This window comes from Ochotona curzoniae, unplaced genomic scaffold, assembly GCF_017591425.1.
Source record: "Ochotona curzoniae isolate NIBS_2020 unplaced genomic scaffold, NIBS_Ocur_1.0 patch60, whole genome shotgun sequence".
Lineage (NCBI taxonomy): Eukaryota > Metazoa > Chordata > Mammalia > Lagomorpha > Ochotonidae > Ochotona > Ochotona curzoniae.
In genome coordinates this window covers 404903-425944 of record NW_024467040.1, presented here as the reverse complement: position 1 = coordinate 425944, position 21042 = coordinate 404903, and the positions used below count along the sequence as shown (strand labels likewise).

The 21042-nt window shown below is 41.1% G+C and overlaps 1 protein-coding gene across 5 annotated transcripts in view; it reads right to left on the bottom strand.

The window, feature by feature from the left end:
* The window catches only part of LOC121168137 (titin), a 262883-nt gene that overhangs the window by 49701 nt on the left and 192140 nt on the right, over positions 1-21042 (bottom strand). For all 5 annotated transcript variants that reach the window (XM_040997939.1, XM_040997940.1, XM_040997941.1 and 2 more), the window contains 31 exons: positions 19975-20277; positions 18494-18796; positions 18108-18389; positions 17707-18006; positions 17312-17614; positions 16912-17220; positions 16516-16797; positions 16105-16404; positions 15725-16018; positions 12676-15642; positions 12036-12356; positions 11664-11948; positions 11270-11569; positions 10720-11022; positions 10049-10324; positions 9648-9947; positions 9253-9555; positions 8069-8368; positions 6789-7076; positions 6024-6320; positions 5634-5936; positions 5230-5535; positions 4098-4385; positions 3716-4006; positions 3336-3623; positions 2575-3162; positions 2376-2480; positions 1471-1668; positions 1082-1378; positions 401-988; positions 8-310 (listed from right to left, as the gene is read on the bottom strand). In XM_040997939.1, coding sequence (XP_040853873.1) covers positions 8-310; positions 401-988; positions 1082-1378; positions 1471-1668; positions 2376-2480; positions 2575-3162; positions 3336-3623; positions 3716-4006; positions 4098-4385; positions 5230-5535; positions 5634-5936; positions 6024-6320; positions 6789-7076; positions 8069-8368; positions 9253-9555; positions 9648-9947; positions 10049-10324; positions 10720-11022; positions 11270-11569; positions 11664-11948; positions 12036-12356; positions 12676-15642; positions 15725-16018; positions 16105-16404; positions 16516-16797; positions 16912-17220; positions 17312-17614; positions 17707-18006; positions 18108-18389; positions 18494-18796; positions 19975-20277 — 12171 coding nt within the window. The remainder of the gene's footprint in view (positions 1-7; positions 311-400; positions 989-1081; positions 1379-1470; positions 1669-2375; positions 2481-2574; positions 3163-3335; positions 3624-3715; positions 4007-4097; positions 4386-5229; positions 5536-5633; positions 5937-6023; positions 6321-6788; positions 7077-8068; positions 8369-9252; positions 9556-9647; positions 9948-10048; positions 10325-10719; positions 11023-11269; positions 11570-11663; positions 11949-12035; positions 12357-12675; positions 15643-15724; positions 16019-16104; positions 16405-16515; positions 16798-16911; positions 17221-17311; positions 17615-17706; positions 18007-18107; positions 18390-18493; positions 18797-19974; positions 20278-21042) is intronic.

Below are 21042 nucleotides of genomic sequence, written 5' to 3'. Positions count from 1 at the left end.
TACTAACATGCCGCATCTTTCATCAGAACAGATTTTGAAGCATCACTAGGCGGGCCAATCCCTGCTCGGTTTTCTGCACTGACACGGAATTCATACGTGTTTCCTTCTTGCAGTCCAGTGACTTTGCATCTGAGATCAGAAACTGGCGTCTTGGTGGCTCTCACCCATCGCAGGCCTTTCTTTTCTCTCCTTTCTATGTGATACCCTGTGATCTCACTGCCACCATCATCCACTGGCCTTTTCCAACTGACAGTGGCAGTGTTCTTGGTGACATTTGAAATCTCTGGTTTTCCAGGAGGACCAGGTGGACCTGGAAAAAAAGGAAGCGTATAAGCATTCATGACTGTCTAAGGATGGCTGTGAATGTTTCTGTATCTGCTCCCTCTCATGCTCTACATACCAAATCTGTCTACCATCTTGACAGGTTCTGACTGCACAGGTTCTCCTTTGCCATAGTGGTTTACAGCCGAGACACGGAAGATGTACTCATTTCCTTGGATAAGTTTGGTTACCACGTGCCTGCAAGTCTGAATGTCTTCAGCAACCACTGTCCACAGAAGTCGGCTGGTTTCTCTCTTTTCCAGAACATAGGATTTAATTGGGGAACCACCATCTTCCAAGGGGGGTGTCCATGTAAGGGTTGCTTTCTCTGCAGAGACATTGCTGATTTCAATAGGTCCTGGGGGACCAGGTACATCGAGAACTGTTACCTTCACATGTTCTTCCTTTGTGCCAAAAGGATTGGTAGCAGTGATGGTGTATTCACCAGCATCTTTCCTAGAGGCATATTTGACCGTAAGCATGGAAGATGTTGGGGTTGAAGTTATCTGAGATATATCAGATGGTCTAATGTCTTTTCCTGCTTTGGACCAACTTGATTTTGGAAGGGGTTTGCCAAGAATGCTAATGGCACTCAAAACAATTGTATCTCCTGCTTTAACTATGAGTCCATCTTTTATTGTGGGATCAAGGACGATGGTTGGTGCCTCTGCAAAGACAAGAAAAGCATTGAAGTCAGAAAAGGAATAAAGTGTAATTGGCTGTTTTTAAACAAAGTATGTAGAAGGTAAAATTTACCTACCGTATTCATCCTTGCAAATAATGGTTCCAGTACTTTCTGATGGAGCACTAATTGCACCTGCTGTGTTTTTTGCTCTAATTCTGAATTCATATTTTCCACCCTCAACAAGGTCAGTTACAGTAAAGGCACAATCTGGGACATTAATATGGTTGGCTTTCATCCAAGACTTAGAAGGCAGATCCCGCTTCTCTACTATATATCCGGTTAACTTATGACCACCATCATATTTGGGCTCAGTCCAAATGAGAGTCACTGAATTCCTTGTTACATTAATAACCTCAGGCTTGCCAGGAGGATCTAAAACACAGAAGGACAGATCAGTGAAACACATGCTGATGTTCTTCTTCCTGCAGAAAATGCACCTGGGTTATTCATCGTCAATGACTTACCAATTGGATCAAGCGCCACAACAGGCTCTGATGGCAGGCTTGGCTTGCCCACTCCTGCTAAATTGATTGCCATTACTCGGAATTCATATTCAAGACCTTCAGTTAATCCTGTCACTTTAAAGTCTTTCATCCTTATGGGAGTCTTGTTGGCTCTCTTCCACAAAAGGCTATTTCTTTCCTTAAACTCAATATGATAACCTGCGAGATTCATAAAGAAAGTATAATTATTGTCTTAATATGTATAGAGATGTTAAACAGATAATCATTCTCACTATTTACACTTTTGTTGAGCCATGGTGTCTTTTTTTTCCTTTACATACATAGTTATTGTTTTCTACTGAATAATTTAAACCTGTAAAATGGCTATCAATTACCACAAACTAAGGAAAATACGGTATTCATTTTTTGGGAGGGGTATACATAGCACAAAACATGTATATGAGCAAAACTGACATTTTGAGATTTAATAGTTGTTCAAAGTCCTGGTTATATTCTTGAGGAAAGTGGTGTTCTACTTACTGCATGTTGAATTCTCTATTTGGTACAGAATTAATCATGTGATTATAACATAAGCTGAAAGTATGCCATTATAAATTTTTTAAAATTATGAAGGAGGAGAGATGGTAGGAGTGTGGGCAGGAGGGAGGGTAGGGTAGGAAATACGAAAGTGCTCCTGGAGCTGTATTTTGTAATACATTAAATTTGTTTGCCTTATATAAATAAAAAATGAAAAAAGATATTACCAATATGAAATAAAACACTAGCCATTTGCACTGAAAGAAAAATACAGCATTGCAAATGCAAATAGTTCTATAGTCAAGGAGCACACATTTAATTTGTTTTCATGGAAGTTCCCAAAAGGAATATTGACAGAAAACCTGTAGCAGTAAGAATAAAGTAAATACCTGTAATTGGAGAGCCACCTGTCTTCCTGGGATCAGTCCAAGTTAAAGACACAGAGTCATGTCTGACATCCACAATATTGGGTGGTGGAGGAGCATCGGGCACATCTAAGGGAAAGTAGAGGAAACATTTAAATAAGATTTAAATTAGCCATTTCCACTACAAAGCCTTTTTTTTTTTTTTTGTCTTTGAGACACTTACCAAATGGATGCTTAGCAACAATCGGCTCTGATTTTAGTCCTTCTCCTACACCATACTTATTTTCAGCACTGACCCTGAAGGTATATTCCATACCCTCATGAAGTCTGGTTATCCTGAAGGTGGTTTTCTGGACAGCTGATGCACACGTCACCCACTTGTTGTTGACAGAATCTCTCTTCTCCAGAATATAGTTGGTGATTTCAGAGCCCCCGTCATCCTTTGGAGGACCCCATTTCAAGGTCATGGCTTCTGCTGTGACTTCATCGAATTTGATGGGCCCGGTGGGTATGCCAGGCTTGCCAACGACTTTGATAGAAAGAGTTCCTTCCTTAGTGCCGGCCACATTTTTAAGTGTGATGGTGTACTTTCCAGCATCAGATTTTTGGCAGTCATATACTACAAGAGTCGTGTTAACTGCAGATGACTCGACACTGACTCTTGTGTCAGTTGCTAGAGGATCTTCCCCTTTCTTCCAGGTCACTGAGGGAGCTGGCTTGCCTTTGATGGGGATCTTAAGACGGAAGTTGCTGTTTTCTTTAGCCAAGTAGCACAAGTCTGGTAGATCCTTTAGGTCAAGGTCAGGTGCCACTATAACACAGCAGAGAAAAATTATCCTTATTTTTAAGACCAGGCAATCTGCTCTTTCACACTGTTATAGTTTCTTAGTGATTTTTTTTTTGTGATGAATCTGTGGGTAGGGTTCAAGAATGCCCTTCTGACCACCATAAAGGGATAATGAAGATAAATATGATGAGGCTTACCAACATCATCCTTTGCCACAACAGTGATTTCACTTGGGGTTCCTTCACCATTTTCATTCTCCGCACTCACTCTGAAGGTGTATTGCTTCCCTTCACTCAAGTCTTTTGTGGAATACTGTAGGCTTAGTGATTTCATAACTCGTTGCCATTTGTTTTCTTCTGTCATAAAATCGACTACATATCCAATAATTCGACTTCCACCATCGCTGCGAGGCTTCTTCCAGCCAATGGTACAAGAGGATTTGGTTATGGTTAGCGCTTTCAGATCTACAACTGGTCCAGGAGTTTCTGAAAGAGAAGAGGTAAAATGGTCAATCTATGTCTCAAATGGCCAAGGTACGAAGTCACTCAAAATGATGGGGTGGTAGGTCTTAGCTCACCAGAAGCTTTGACAGCATCACGTGTCTCGCCGGGATCCCCAATGCCATATTCATTTTCAGCAAACACTCTGAAGAAGTATGATTTTCCTTCTTCCAAGTTAGATACCCTGAAGCTTGTTTTGGGGCACTCAGTTGTCACTGTCGACCAGGATTTCCTTTCCGCATCGCGTTTTTCTACCACGTAGTTTATTATGGGGCTTCCCCCATCAATAATGGGAGGATCCCAGGTAATATAAGCAGAGTCTTTGGATATTTCCTTAACAGTCACATTGACAGGTGGCCCGGGAGTATCTGGTCAAATAGTAAGTTAGAAATAAGCATGTGAAAAAACTACCAACACTAGTTTTAAACATTTACAATTCTTTTTTGCAAACAGACTTACCAAGTACTTTCACGACTATGGTATATTCCTTTTTACCACAGCTATTCTCCAAGGTCAATATATATTTTCCTGCATCATATTTGTTCACATTTTCACAGCGTAAGAAAGTGTCAAAATCAGTTGACTTGATGTCCAGTCCAATCCGTTCTCTCAAATTGACATTTGGTTTAGACCAAGTAATCTTTGGAGGTGGACGTCCTTTCACTGGGACGTACAGTCTCATTGTAACTCCAGCACGTAATATGAGTGTTTTCCGGAGATCAGCATCAAGTTCTCCTTCAGGTGGAACTATTTGATTTGGGGTTGAGGAACGTTAAAAATAATAAATGTTTAATGATCAAGTGTACTTTTGATATCTGGCCTTCTCACTCATCAAATACATTTTTAAACATTTCCCCCCTAGAACCTATTTCTTGTTCTGCAAAACATCTTAAATATAATCATCAAAATTATTTTAGTACTATGTACCAACTGTTGATCTTCCTGCTTTCTAATATGTTTTGAGATCAACCAAATTTTCCCAGCAGGGTTTGTACCTCTCTTTGTGAGTGGCACATGCTATCAGACACCACAAACATTACAAGAAAGTAGCTGACTAGCTCCTGATTCTCTTCTTTTTCCCCTTTTCTATAATTGGTGAAGATACTCTTGTGCTTTGCATTTTTTTTTATTATAGGAAAAAAATTACTCAGGGAAGAAATATTATATAAAATAATTCAAACCAACTGGGAAATTAAGTGAATATATGAAATAAGGTAAAGAGAGGTTAACTCTAGAGAACCTATTAATTACATCCTATGGAGAAACTGGATATGAAGAGAAAATACTAGAATGAAAATTGATTACTTAAAAAATAAACTTTTTCTCCGAATCAAGTTTGCATATTTTATAGTCTTTTGAAGACATGGAATTCTATTAATAAGAAAAACTTTCCAAACCACAAATCACCTTGTATTCTATTTGTCCTTTTAAACAATAGCATACATTTCCAAACCAGCTCTCCTAAAATGTACTCCTGGAATCACTCGCACTAAAGCTTGCAAGCAAACACACCTATGCATAAAGGAGTTCTGCTCTACCTCTTAATATGATTGATAAGAATAGTCATTTCTTATTGTCAAGTAATACTCACTTAAGATGTCTTTGGGGCAGTGTTTGTCTGGCACATCACTGGGGTCACTGTATCCAACCTTATTAACGGCGTACACACGGAATTGATATTCTGTATTTTCTATCAGGCCAGTAACATCAAAGCGAGTTTTCTGCAGCTTCTGTGGTAAATTGCACCTCACCCAATTTTCAGAGTCCACTCGTTTCACTTCCACTAGATAACCAATGATAGGGCTACCTCCATCATAGGCTGGCTTGCCCCAAGACAGGCTCACAGAGCTCCTGGTTGTGTCATAAACTTTAGGGAAAGCAGGTGGGCCAGGAGGATCTAGGGTAAATAATAGAAAAATTTCATTAGAACTTCATTCCTGGGTGTTCAATGCTGACAATAACCTAGGAAGCAAGATTTCTTTTGTGAGAACTTACACAGAGGGTCTTGTGCATATACAGCTTTGGAGGCATCACTGGGTTTGCCTGGGCCAGCTTTGTTTATGGCTGTAACTCGGAATTCATACTCAGTGCCTTCTTGGAGACCTGTTGCTTTTATTGTTCTTTCTATAACAGGTTTCCTGTTGACCTTAGTCCAGTTAACTGCTTGGGTTTCCCTCTTTTCAACCAGATAGCCAGTGATGGGTGAGCCACCGTCATCTGCAGGGGCTTTCCAGCTGACTGTCATGTGGTCTTTGGTTATGTTGCTAATGACAGGAGGATCACAACGTCCAGGTGGATCTGCAGAGATGGATCAAAAAAGTTAACTTCTCAAGCTAAAAGCTACCATTTAGAGGAAAATGAAACACTGCAGGAGGATGTTCCTACCATATGGGTTTTTAGCGATTGCCGGTTCAGTGAAGATTGGGTCACCCACTCCGTATTTATTTTCTGCACAAATCCGGAACTGATACTCGTGGCCCTCAATGAGTTTCTCTACAGTGCAGCTGGTGATGGGCACCGTAGCAGAGACTTGAGCCCAGTTGGGTCTGCTTGTTTCACGTTTGTCAACAATGTAGTTGGTGATTTCTGAGCCCCCGTCCTCAAGAGGAGGTTCCCATGAAAGCATTGCACGATCTGAATACATTTTGTTGATTTTAACAGATGCGGGAGGACCTGGTTTATCTGAAAGAACAAAAAGTCTTTCAGTGACATGTGAGCTGGACCATGACTATAGTATAGTGGAGGTCTGGAGGTAGGGGTTGCAGTCTTTATACTGTCACTGACCTCTTGTTTGACCTTTGAAGTCACTTCATTCTTCAGCATCCTAGCTTTTACTTACATTAAATTAGGTAACAGGTTTCTCTGACCTCTAATGCTCTGTCCAGTTCAAAACCACCATTTTGTGATACAATTATTTCTGTACTTAGAACTTTATTGAAGTGACTTCTTACATATCAACTTACATTTTCTAAGAGAAATGGAGCTTTAAAAGTTTCATGAAAATTGTGGAATTCTTGTATAATGTTTTACAATATTCATTTTCATGAACTTTTTGAAGGTCCTCATATTTTTCTCACAAACTATTTAAAAATTTTTTACACCTCATCAGCCATGCTAAAAGATAGGATTCTCAGGCAGTGCTTTAGTTACCTAGCACTTTCAGTTTAATGGTGGCTGATTTGGAACCGCTTGAATTCTCGGCAGTGATGGTGTAGTCTCCTGAGTCCTTCCGGTTCACACTGAACAGCTCCAAGGTGCACAAGTTCCGCTGCATGGCCATCTTAATGCCTTCTGCTGGTTTTAGCAGTGTGCCGTCTTTCTTCCAAGAAACCGTTGGCATTGGTTTGCCAAAAACAGTAGCATCCAAGCAAACGTTGGTACCAGCTTTCACAGTAAGCAAAGATTTCATAGCCACACTCAAGTCTATCCTGGGAGGAACTGCAAAGACATAAGGTAAAAAAGTTTAATACATGCAAAGCTATTGTAGTGTGATTCTTATTAATTACAAACAGGAAATTTATTTATTCTGACTCCATAAAGAAAGACTTTTCTTCTTTATTATTAACATAATTATTCTAGGCACAGCATGATGTTTTGACTTGTGTATCTTACCTGCCCTTTTTCCAATGTTGCCAACATTTAAAATCAGCTCTTTCAGCAATTTTGAGATATATAAATTATTGTTAACTGTAGTCATGGTGCTGTGCAATGGATCACTAACAATTATTTCTCTGAACTGAAATTTCATGCCCATGACCAATATTCCACTTGCTTCATCCCTGAATCCTCCCTTTCAGCCTCTATTTGCAACCAAGCAAGTTACACATTATAAAAGGTTAGAAGTCTACTATAGAAATTTGGTCATTTTGAAAGAATAGCAAAAAAAAAAAAAATATTACCCATCATTCCAACACACCTAAGTTTTTAGTATCAGAACTTGATGCATTTCTTTATTATCATTTTGTGAACTTGTTGAAATTATACATTTCTCACAGTTTGGTATCCTGCTTTTTAGGTCTATAACCATAATTTAATGTCTGTATATGAAGTACCTATCATTTTAAAATGATTTATTTATTTTTATTGGAAAGTGAGATTTATAGAGAGACAGAAAGATCTTCCATTTGCTGGTTCATTCCACAGGTGGCTGCAACAGCTGGAGCTGAGCTGATCCAAGCCAGGAGCTTCTTCTGGGTCTCCCAGGGTCCCAAGGCTTTGGGCCATCCTATACTGTCTTCCCAGGCCACAAGTAGGGAGCTAACTGGGAAGCAGGGCAGCTGGGTCATGAACCAGCACCCATATGGGATCCCGATGTGTGCAAGGCGAGGACTATAGCCACTAGGCTACTGTGCCGGGCCCAGTACCTCTCATTTTACTTAAACACCACAAAGGCTTCTCATTTTCAATTGTAACAAACAACAAAATCTTACCATTTTCTGCAAGGATAGTTACTGGATCTGAAGGTTCCGAAGGCTGGCTGATGTTTACTGCTGTCTTGGCAATTGCTCTAAATTGGTACTGAGCATTCTCTTCCAAGCCAGTGACTGTGTACTCTTCCTGGGGAATCTGGTGTGGTGTAGTATTGCAGCGTACCCACTTATCACCAGGAAGTTTGCAAGCCTCTATGAAATAGCCAATGATTTTGCTTCCTCCATCATGCTTGGGACGGGCCCAGATGAGGGATACGGTACTCTTCGTGACATCTATAACTTCAGGTTTCCCAGGCGGATCTAAAACCAAAAGAGATTCTCAGTATTTATCTTAATAGAAGAAATTTAAACTTTCCATATTTCCTGAAAGTCCTCATGCCATTAAATAAGCTCAATAGGATGAAAATTGTCCCTGCCCCCTCCCCTGCTGGTTCTATTTATAGGGTTGTGGCTGTGAAAAGCCACTGCTTGCAATATTGGCATCGCATTTGGGTGCTGCTTCATGTCCCAGCTGCTCCATTTCTGATCAAGCTGCCTGCTAACATGCCTGGAAAAAGCAACAGAGGAAGGTCCAAGTGCCCAGGGTCCGTCACCCATGTGGGAGACCTAGAAGAAGCTGCTGGTTACTGGCTTTGACTTGGCCCAGCCCTAGCTGTTACGGTCATCTAAGGTGTAAGCCAGTAGATGGAAGATCTTTGTCTTTCATTCTTTACCAAATAAATAAGTAGATGTTAAAAAGATTATTTGTTTGAAAAAAGAGAGAAACATGGTGGGAAATAAACAGTTTCCCATTGCCTGGTTCACTCCTCAATGCCCTGAATAGCTGGGTGTTGGGCCAATGGCAGGGACCCAGGAACTTGAGCCATTAGCTGCTGTCTCTGAGGATGCTCTGTAGCAGGAAGCTGGATAAGAAGTGGAGCAGGGACTTGACTACAGGCACCCCAATATGGGATGTGGGTGCCTCATACAGCATCTTAGCCACCATGTCAAACATCTTCCTCCATCCCGTGTTAATAATCAGACAATCAGTATGCGGTTTCTAGTCTTTGCTTTGCATTTACAAGAGCTATATGTAGTACATTTCATGATAAGGAAGATGAGTATTTGTAACTAGAAATAGTACTTTGCAGAAATTCCAAATTATAAATATGCTTCCAGAACACTACAAAAGATTCATTGCTTACCAACTGGTGTTCTTGCAGTTACATATTCTGTTGGTTTGCTGGGTGGACTGGATCCAGCTTTGTTGAGGGCATAGATTCTGAATGAATACTCAAGACCTTCTACAAGACCAGCACAAGGATATTCAGTTGACCGGACAGGAGTATCATTAGCTTTTACCCAGAGCAAACTGTTCCTCTCTTTGCGTTCAATCAAGTAACCAGTGATGGGGCTCCCTCCATCACTGTCTGGTCTGTCCCATGCAACAAATATGCAGTCTTTGTTGACCTTGGTGACTCGGGCATTCTTTGGTTCACTAGGAACATCTAGAGATGAAGTCAAGGAAAATTTCAGTTTTGTCTTTCAGAATAGATTAGAAAGGAAAAAAAAATTTAGTTTTCCCCTGAAAAATACTTACCAAATGGGAACTTAGCAAGCATCTTTGGAGATGTGAGAGGCTCTGAAATGCCAAATCGGTTTTCAGCACGGACCCGGAAAACATACTCCTGGCCTGGAATCAGCTTTCCAACCCTGCAGGATGTTTTTGTAACTGAAGCGAGAGCTGTGACCCAGTCACCTCGGCTTACATCACACTTCTCCACTATGTAATTGGTGATGCTACTGCCTCCATCCTCCAGGGGGATGTGCCATGACAGGGAGCAAGCATCAGCATCAATATCAGAAATGTCAAATGGAGGCTGAGGGGGTCCTGGAGCATCTGTATGAACCGAGAGGAAAGAAATGAAAGATTTGTTGGTGGGGGTGGCGGGGAAGTTATAGGTTTTCTTTATATGGTCATCTGTCTCACCCTTTACCTACCCATGACTATCACTTTGATTTTCTGAGTGTCTACCCCAGAACTGTTCTCTGCTGTGAGGCTATAGTAGCCACTGTCCTTCCTGGTGACATCCTTTATGATCAGGATGGAAGATGTGTCTGCCTTGTGCACAGCCAGGTGGCTGGATGTGACAACGTCATCTTCTCCTTTTTTCCATTTACAGATGGGATGAGGCTTTCCATATACATGGGCTTCAACTCGGAGTTTCTTCCCAGCTTTGATGGTAATTTGCTCGGGCATAAGGATCTTTGGTGGCACTACAGATAAAAGAGAAATCTGTTAATTTTTAGGCATTACATTTCTTCTGATGGGGAACTACACTAGTGATTTCTCAATTCCTGTGTGCATCCTGGGTTCAAATTAATGTTGGCATTATACCCAATGTATATTTTTAAAGAATGAAAGAAAATATCAGATATGGTGTACCCTAGATATCATTTCAAGCATCTTTCTTTGGCTGTGTGTATGTATGTTATGCTGGAAAGTTTTACTTTTTTAAACCACATGTTGTGGACTTAAATGTGTAAAATCTACTACCTTCTAATGTTTCCCAAGTGTTTGTTCAACTATATTCCCTGAAGACAAGTATCTAGATATCGAGAGAAATCAAGAGCTTTTGGTGCATTATGCAAATGAAGCTGTGAGTACTTACACAGCTGTTCTTTCGCTTCATAGACTCCTTCAGCCTCTCTCGGCAAACTGACTCCGACGGCATTTCTGGCTGCCACCCTGAACTTGTATTTCTTTCCTTCCTTGAGGCCTGTGACAACAAGGCTGAGATCTTTCACTACTGAGTACTCTGTCCAGCGATCTGCGGGCTGTTCTTCTTCTCTGTAGCTGATGATATAGCCATCAATTTTTGCGCCTCCATCACGCAAGGGAGGCAACCAGGCCAGGGTTGCACTGTTCTTTGTCATTTCAGTCACTTCTAGTTTCCTTGGAGGATCAGGCTCGCCTAGAGGAAACATGTGATGCAGACGCTTATCAAGGTAACCTAATCAAATCAACTCTCTGAGTGTACATCTGAAATTTACTATGTTACAGGTCAGTATATTAAAAGCAAAGAGTCTGTGGCAGATGTCTGCTATTCTGTAAAGATTAAATCCCTTTTATTAATAGATTAAAATAGAAATGATACTGGTATCTTGACCATCCTAAAACAGGCAACTGGAGTTAAATGGAGGAAAGAAAATATTACTTACTTAGTGGATCTGAGGCAAGCACTGGTTTGGGGACATCTGTTGGGACGCCAGGGCCATACTCATTGACAGCAGTGACTCGGAAGAAATACTCATTCCCCGGGACAAGATTAGTCACTTGGCAGCTTGTCTTCTTAACTTCAGGGTTCACTATTGACCACGTCTTTCTCTCTGCATCCCGTTTTTCCACAATGTAATGTGTCACTTGGCTTCCACCATCATTTTCAGGAGGGGCCCAGGACACATGACATGAGGTTTTAGTGACGTCTGAAACTTTTAAATCAGACACAGGTCCAGGAGTATCTGCAACCAACCACATAAAGAGATGTATATGTTGTCTCCACATCCTCATGAACTGCTTTATGTAGGGAAAGATAGATGCTTGATAGCAACTCACCTAATACTCTGACATTCACAAATACAGCCTTTTCTCCTGCTGGGTTGACGAGTGTTAAGGAATATTTCCCGGAGTCATCACGGGTAGAATTGGGGATGACGAGGAAGGCCATGGTGTCAACCAGATCCACTTGTCCTTTCCTGACCACATTATCAATGCCCACTTTTCGCCAAGTGACTTTAGGGGCTGGTCGCCCTCTCACGATGGCAAACAGCCGAATAGGGCATCCTGCTCTCACAACAACCAGTTTTCTCATGCTCGCATCCAAATCAATCTCTGGAGGTTCTGTAGATGATGGTAAAGCCATTAGTTCACTTTTAAGAATGTGGGGAAATGTTATAGGAAATGAAATGTGCTAAAGGAGGGCCTCACCAAGGATTTCTTTAGGCTTGATAGCTTCCTTTAGTTCTGCTGGGCGTCCAATGCCTACTTGGTTTTGGGCACAAACCCTGAATTCATATTCTTGGTTTTCATCCAAGCTGGTGACAGTGAATTCCATGCGAACAAGTTGAGCTGCAGCATTGCATCTCTTCCAACCTTCATCAGGTGATGCATCTGCTAATTTTGGTCTCATTTCTACCACATATCCAATTATTGGTGCACCTCCATCATACACTGGTTTTCCCCATCCAAGAGTTATGGAACTTTTGGTTGTATCAACCACTTTGAGATTGGTTGGTGGACCAGGTGGTTCTGAAAAGAAATTACAGCAGAATAAATGCGCACATAGTTAACTACCCCTAGCGATACTTTTATGTATGGCTTTATGTATTTAATTTAACTTAATGAAACAGTCATTTAATTTTTTAATTAATGATTTTTTAACCTTTATCCATAAACATCAGAATCTCTTGTATCTTTCAGTCGATTTGGTAGCATATCTATTTGAAAAACTATTTGCTAAAGCAGGGCTTTAATGTTATTGATTTAATGCACTTACCTAACACCTACGTGCTCAAAATGAATAGTTTGCATAACACAAAGAATGGAACAGAGACCAAGAATGTCTTACCTATGGGGTCTTTGGCCACCACTGGTCTTGATGGCAAGCTTGGTTCTCCAACTCCAATTTCATTTTCTGCTTTGACACGGAACTGATATTCATGTCCTGGAAGGAGATTCTGTACTTTCAAACGTCTCTCAGGGATGGCACTCTTGTTAACAGGGACCCATCGTACTGAGTGCTTTTCCTTTTTCTCCAAGTAGTATCCTGTGATAGACTTCCCACCATCATACTCAGGAGGACTCCAAACCACCGTCATCTCTTCTTTGCTGACTTTGGTGACTTCGGGGGGATCAGGGCGACCAGGCCTATCAAATTTGGTTTTAGCTATGACTGGTTTACTTTCTGTAGGAGGTCCGGTGCCTATCTTATTTTCTGCCCGGACTCTGAAAATATATTCATTTCCTTCTATGAGACGTGTTACTGTAGTGCCTGGTGTTAAGACAGTAGCAGAATAGGTAGACCAAACCATTCGTTTGCTCTCACATTTTTCTAGAATGTAATTTTGGATTTCACAACCGCCATCATCTTCAGGTGGATCCCAGCGAATAGTACACCGGTCACTGGACACGTCAGTGATTTTCAGGTTTCTGACAGGACCAGGCTTATCTAAAACATTGACGGTGGCATAGGCCACAAAACTGCCAGCTGTATTAGTTGCTGTAACAACGTATTTCCCACCATCACTTCTCCTTGCTTTGGTGAGAGAAAATTTAGATGAATCAGCACTGGTATCAATCTTGACTCTTGGTGATCTTGTGAAGTCAGTTGCATCTTTGTCCTTGGTCCACACCACTTCTGGGAATGGTTTGCCTCTAACACCTGCCTCAAGTCTAATGGTGTCCCCTGCTTTGACAGTCAGCACCCCGCTTAATTTCAGATCAAGTACTGGTTTCTGCAAGTCTTCCTTTACTACAACTTCCTCTGTCTTTACCCAATCACTTTCCCCACCTTCATTCTTTGTTTGTACTCTAAACTCGTAAATCTGATTTTCAACACATTTGTCAACCATGTAGTGGGTTTCTTTAATGCTTCCTTTGTGTACTCTTTCCCAGTCTGTCGAGCCTTTCAGCCTCCTCTCGACATGGTAGGAGAGATTTGGGCTGCCACCATCATAATCAGGGCGCCGCCACTTCAGATAGACAAATGTCTTTCCTTTATCTGCAATGTGAAGGTTTTCTGGCTCCCCTGGCCTGTCAATAGGATTAATAGCCAGAATTGGAGTTTTTGTTTCAATGGTTGGCCCAACACCTACTTTATTTTCTGCACAGACTCGGAAATAGTACTCATCGTTGGCTCGAAGGTTGGCTTTGATTAATCTCTTAGTGACATCTGAAGCGACGATTGACCAGCCCCTCTGGTTTGGTTTCCGATATTCTACTATAAAATTTGTTATTTCTGAACCACCATTATCTAGTGGGTTTTCCCAAGAAATTGTGCAGTTCTCCTTGGTTACATTGCTAACCTTCAAATTCTGGCAAGGTCCGGGTCTGTCAAGGACATTCACAATGGCTGACCCTTGGGCATGTCCGCTGCTGTTCTTAGCTGAGATGATATACTTGCCGTGATCTGCTCTAACAGCTTCTTTAATTTGTAACTCAACACGAGGTAGATCATGGATTAGGTCGACCCGCTTTTCTCGGACCAGTACTTTGCCTTCCTTAGACCAGGTTATGTCTGGTTCAGGCCTGCCTTTGACTCGAGCAAGAATGCGGATAGTCTGGCCCACTCTAACGGTAATGACATCACGACAAGTTACATCAAGCTCTACTTCTGGAGGATGCAGGATATCTTTGGCAATCACAGATTCTGCCAGTTCTCTTGGCTCTCCTTCTCCTACAATATTAGCTGCCTTTATACGGAATCTGTACTCATTTCCTTCAATGAGTCCAGGGACCCTATAGGCACATTGTCGAATGAGTTCATCTTTGTTAATCCTGTCCCATTTTGTGGTCCCAGGTTTCTGACATTCTACTACATATCCCAGAATGGGGCTGCCACCATCACTGAGGGGCTTTGTCCACACCAAGTCAGCTGATTCTTTAGTCTTGTCTTTTAATTTAGGATTAATAGGTGGTCCAGGTGGTTTGATGGGCCGACACGCTTTTATTGGGTCCGAGCTTGGGGATGGGTTGCTTAATCCTGCAAGATTTTCAGCAAAAACTCTGAACTCATAGGTGTTTCCCTCATAGAGTCCAGTCACTGTGAACTTCAGGTCTGCTGTTGGTGTTTTGTTGACTCTCACCCACTTGCCAGTTGCTTCCCGACGTTCCACATAGTAGCCAGTTATTGGGCTGCCACCATCAGACTTTGGCAGGGTCCATGATACTGTTGCAGCATTTTCAGTGATGTCAGTAACCACTGGTTTACCGGGAGGAGATGGAGGACTAAACTTGTGTTTGGCCACAGTGGGTGTGGAGTCAAGGGGAGGACCAACACCCATCTTATTCTCTGCTTTCACTCGGAAAACATATTCACAGCCTTTTTGCAGGTGTGGGACTTTTAATTTCAGCTTACTGCTTCCTGAAGAGACAACACCCCAGGTGTCTTTCCTCGTGTCTTGTTTCTCAACAATATAATTTATCACAGGGCTTCCACCATCATCCTTGGGTGGTTGCCATGAGATGATCATATATTCAGGAGTGACTTCCAGAATATTAATAGGACCTGTTGGTGGACCAGGGACATCGAGAACAGTAAGATGTACAGGTACTGTTTTGCTACCAGCTGCATTGGACACTGTGATTTGATATTCCCCAGTGTCTTTCCTTAAACAGTTCTTAATGGTAAGAACGGATGAAAAGCTGTCAGTCTCCACTGTGTAGTGATCATCTGATTTAATCTCAATCCCATCACTTGTCCACTTTACAGCAGGAATGGGTACACCTCTTATGATAGCAGGGAATCTGACTGTAGTTCCAGCTTTTACCACAAGGCCTTCAATTAATTTCACATCTAGCTCCACAGATGGAGGTACTGGAAAGTAAACAGAAGGAAGTTAGAGTTTGATTTCACCATGTAAGTCATTTAAAGGATGGAAAAAAAAAATAAAAATCACCTAGTTTTTCTTGGCATTCTATTGGGATCGTTGTATCAGGGATACTAAGACCCACGATATTTTCAGCTTTTACACGGAATCTATAGGTCTTTCCTAGTTGTAGTCCAGTAACCACACACTCTAGATTTGTCACAGTCTTGAATTTAATCCAGTCTTGGGCACCTTCTTCCTGATACTCCACCAAATAGCCAGTGATTGGGGAGCCACCATCACGATCTGGCTTATTCCAAACAAGGGAAACTTCAGTTTTGTCAACATCTACATGGTGCAGATTCTTGGGTGGCCCTGGGGGATCTTTTAGAAAAAAAGATATTTTGATGAATAAATATTACTGTCAAAGACAGTCAAGCAACAGTTATGTACCAGAGAAGGCAACTTACGAAGGGGATCCAGAGCCTTGATGGGTTTAGGTGTTTCCACAAAAGGACCACGCCCATACTGGTTCTCAGCAGCCACTCGGAAGAGATACTGATTGCCTTCATTCAAATGTTGAGCCAAGTGACTCTTTTTCTTTGATGTAGTTGAAAGAGGTGACCACTGGGCACTGGCAACATCTCTCCTCTCGACCACATAATTTGTAATTACAGACCCACCATCATCCAGTGGCTCTTTCCAAGTAAGGTAACAAGAATCTTTTCTAATTTCACTGACTTCCAGATCTCTGGGTGGCCCAGGCTTATCTGAAAAGGATTAAATAGTAGTTGTGTGAATGTTTTAATCCTGATCAGAAAGAACTCATAATAAATACATCAAAAATATTTTCAAAGGTTATCAAGCATTTAAACTCTTACCTAATACAAGCACTTTCACTGAAACTGTTTTTGAACCAGCTGGATTCTCCACTGTTAAGGAATAAATTCCACCATCTTCATGGGCAGCATTACGAATTTCCAGTTTGCTGCCAACAGGAGTGACATCAATTCTTGCTTTAGTTGGAGCCTCTCTGTCTTCTTTTTTCCAAGTCACTTTGGGAAATGGCACTCCTTTGATGATGGCGCTAAGCCTTAGAGTGTCACCAACCTTAATGTGTTGTTCTCTTGCCATGTTGGCATCAAGTATTAAGTCAGGGGGTTCTAGAAAAAAAAAGGAAAACAGCATGTTTAAATGTATTTACTAGTGCATATTACAGTGAAGCATATGAAGATACTATTTTTTCTTGCAAATGCAAGTGAGACTCTTTTACTCACCAAGTCTGTCTTTCACTAGCACCGGCTCTGGCACATGAGCTGGATCAGACTCGCCAGCTTCATTGACAGCTATGACTCTGAACTTATATGTCTGACCATCCCGCAGACCAGTGACTTTGTATTTAGTTTCAGGACATGATTCAGGAGTGTGGTTGGCTCTTCTCCACTCTTCATCTCCAACCTTCTGGTACTCAACAATGTAACCCAGAATCTTGCTACCACCATCGTGACGTGGTGGCTGCCAAGTTAGATCAACTGAATTACATGTTGTATCTACTGCTTCAGGATTCACTGGGGGACTAGGTTTAGCTGTACAAGAAATGTAACCAAAAAGAATTAGAATTATAGCAGAAAAGAAATTGGGTGATATGAAAACAAAATGAATGCTTCAATACTGTACCAATTGGATCTTTAGCAAAGATTGGTTTGGACGGTGGACTTGGATCTCCGATACCAATTTCATTTTCTGCAGAAACCCGGAATTCATACTGACATCCTTCTAGTAGATCAGGAACCCTGAATTTAGTGTATGGATGGATAGGCTCTTTGGTCACTCTTGCCCATCGTTTAGACATAGTTTCTCTCTTTTCCAGAATGTAATTTGTAATGGGCTTTCCTCCATCATTTGGTTTGTTCCAGGTCACTAATGCAGAGTCCTTGGTAACTTCTGTAACAATTGGCTGTTCAGGTGCATCAGGAACCCCTGTAGCAAATGTGAACAAAATGTGTTATAAACTTCATTTTCATGTGAACCACATTAAACATGGAATCACCCAAAACAAACACAATGCTTACTGAAACGATCTTTAGCTTTCATTGAATCAGACACCAGAGGATCACTGATTCCATATAGATTTTCAGCATATATCCGGAAAATATAATCTTTTCCTTCAAGTAGTTTGGGAACTTTGCATGTTGTTTTAGCACTTGCAGACGTCACAGGCATCCAAACGTCTTTCCCCAGCTCTTTCTTCTCAATTATGTAGTTGGTAATCTCACTTCCTCCGTCATCTAAAGGTGGTTTCCAGGAGATAACCATGTACTCTTTGGTCACCTCATCAAAAACAACTGGTCCTACTGGTGGTCCAGGACGGTCTGCAGAAAAAAAAAATTCACAGCACAAGATATATAATTTCTATTTCTGCTTTTCAAAGAACAGAATATCCACTTTTCCCTCAAGAAAACAAAATACTTACCAACAACATTAACTTGGCAGAAACCTTTCCGGGAGCCTGTACTGTTCTCCACTACCACGCAGTATCTGCCAGAATCGGAACGCTTGGCTTTGACCTTCTCAAGAGCAAGTGTGGTGGGTGTGGTCTTTATATGAGTGCGATCATCTTCTAGTACATCAGCATCATCTTTGAACCAACTGACCTTGGGCTTTGGTTTGCCTGAGTACCGGCCAGTGAGGGCAAAAGCTTCCCCAACGCGAACTGTAAGTTTGTCTCTGAAGTCAAGATCAAGTGTTGGAGGAGCTAAAATATGTAAGTATAAATAAAGACAAATCACTTTCAGTTACATCTTGCAACAGATCTACAAAGAACACATTTTCAAAGCATAAGCTGTAGGCAGTACATACCCAGCTCATCTTTACAAGTGATTGGCTTGGTACAAAAAGATGGTTTTCCTTGTCCCACAATATTGACGGCGCTGACACGGTATTCATAGGTGTCACCTTCTTTTAAGCCTTTAATGGTGTATTTTCTGCTAAGCAAGTTATCACTTGTAACTTTATGGAACTTCTCAGTTCCAATAAGCCGGCTTTCTAGTACATAGTTAATAATTTCTGATCCACCATCATATTTCGGAGGATTCCAAGTCAGAGTTACACTGTCTTTAGTGACTTCTTTGACTTCCAGGTCTTCAGGGCGCTCTGGAACAGCTGCAAGTATGATTAAAGTGGGAAAAGTGTCATGTTAAGAATTAATATTTCCATTACTCAGGCATAGAAAGAATGGAATTTGGCTGTCTGTCACAAATATGAAATAACCAGATACAGAAAAACAAATGCCACTTTTCCTCTCAAATAAGTAAGTTACTATATGTGTGTAATATGACAATGACATATTATTCGGTATACAGATATTTTTAATGTTGCCTTTTGAATTATACTTTCTGTAGTGTTCTTGTTTCCTCATTTGATTGTGTTTGTTACAAATTCAAGTAGGCAAATTTGAGCTTTTATCCTTATGTTTGTTGACGATCATTTGATTAAAAGCATTAAAATTACACTAAAAAGTTTTTTTTTAAAAGAATTAATATTTCCTTTGGGGAGTGAATTATTTTATCAAAAGTTGAGTGCATTACACATTTAGAAGATTTAGAAATGTGACACTAGATTTTTTGGCATTGCCTATAGCTACAATGCCATGATACATTTAAACAGTAGAATGTTGGACTTGTGACTGTTGCTAAAGCACTATGCTATTGTAGTAATATGATACAGGGACATATTGGTGGTCGTGGAAAATGGGGAGGGGGAAGGGAAGGTATATTGGGAATCTGTATACCTACAAAATTGTCTTATGGAAAATAATAAAAAATTAAAACACCCCAAAACAAAACAAAGAAAGAATTTGAGCCTATGGTAATCCAGACAGCAGAGTTTGATAAGCTTTTGCATCTGTTTGCAGCATTCTGGCTCATCTGCAAATGATTAAAACCTTTTCATTACATTTAGATCATAAAGAAATTTAAATTGGGTTTTACTGTAGTAAGTAAAAACAACAGCAGAGGGCGCTCTTCAACACCTGCACAATCTAAAGACAAACTTAACAGGGGCAATTGTATTTTTCAATAACATTTTTCTGTTACCATTGAAAATACATTGAATAAAAAGAAACGATTTGTAAATAAATTTAAAATACCATAAAAAGAGGTTTATCAAGGGTAAGTAATTTGGGAAATGTCTCCCAGCACTGGAAATTTTACAGTTGAGAAAATAATTCAGCTTCAGTTCATGCCATTAAGTGAGAAAATTTTAAAACTCATTCAGCATGCAAGAAAAGATTTTGGTAAGCTGCATATATTCTCAATCCCTTTCCCAACCATTCTACTTACTGATGGGATCTCTGATGACAAGTGCAGTGGGTGTCTCAACAAATGGGCCCATGCCGATGCTATTCTCAGCTGCAATTCGGAAGAAGTAGGCTTTTCCCTCAATGAGACCCTGGACGGTGGCATTTTGCCGAGTCACTGTGTATGTCACCGGGGTCCATGCCCGGCGGTCAGCCTCCCGCTTTTCAATGACGTAGTTGGTGATCGGAGAGCCTCCATCATCTTCTGGAGAAAACCATGTCAGCTTGCAGGAGTCATTGGTTAGGTTGTCAGAGAGGAAGGGTATTCCAACAGGTCCTGGCACATCTGGAAGGAGGAGGGCAAGAGGACAAGCCACTTTGTGAAGAACTGTAACAGTCAATGTTTGCTACATTCTGTTCTTAAGGAGAAAAAACAATGTCATTATGAAGAAAATGAGGATTTGTATTTAGCAATTGAATTGGTCCTTCCTCTGCTCTCTGTTTTTAGCCATGTTTAAAAGTGCTAACCATTCCCGACAGTTATGGATGGGCACTGTTTCAGTAGAAGCTGAAGGGAGAATCCAATCACTGTATAGAAGGAACTTTTGGGTCAGACAGGGCAGAGCTGCTAGAAGGCGCGCAGAGGGACACAGGAGAGGGCTGAAGAGTAGCCAGGCCATGTTTTGTGTCCAGTTTACTTTCCAAGGTGGAGAAGGAAGGAGTGACTTTCTCCTTCTCCACCCCTTAGTTGGCCAGCTAATCAGTCAGTAGCACAGGAGGCCCACAATTTTCAAATGATTTCAAAGAAGAGAGAAGTTATTAAGTAAACCAATTAAAGTAGTGACTGTTAGGGAAAAGGGTGTTTAGGAGTTTGAGAATAACCTAAAAGCCTTTAGGATTTGTGCTTATTAACTTCATTTCCTTACAACATTTTTTGTTAACTACGCATGTGCCCAATGGAGAACTGGCTGTTTGCAGTACGGCTGTGCCTAGAGACATGCATAGAGCAGAAGTGTGAGGGTTTCCTTTGCTGAGCGGATCACTGGTCTCAGCAGCCAAGGAAAAGCATGAAAAGTTCATGGAGAATATGAACTGTGCATAAATCTCCCTT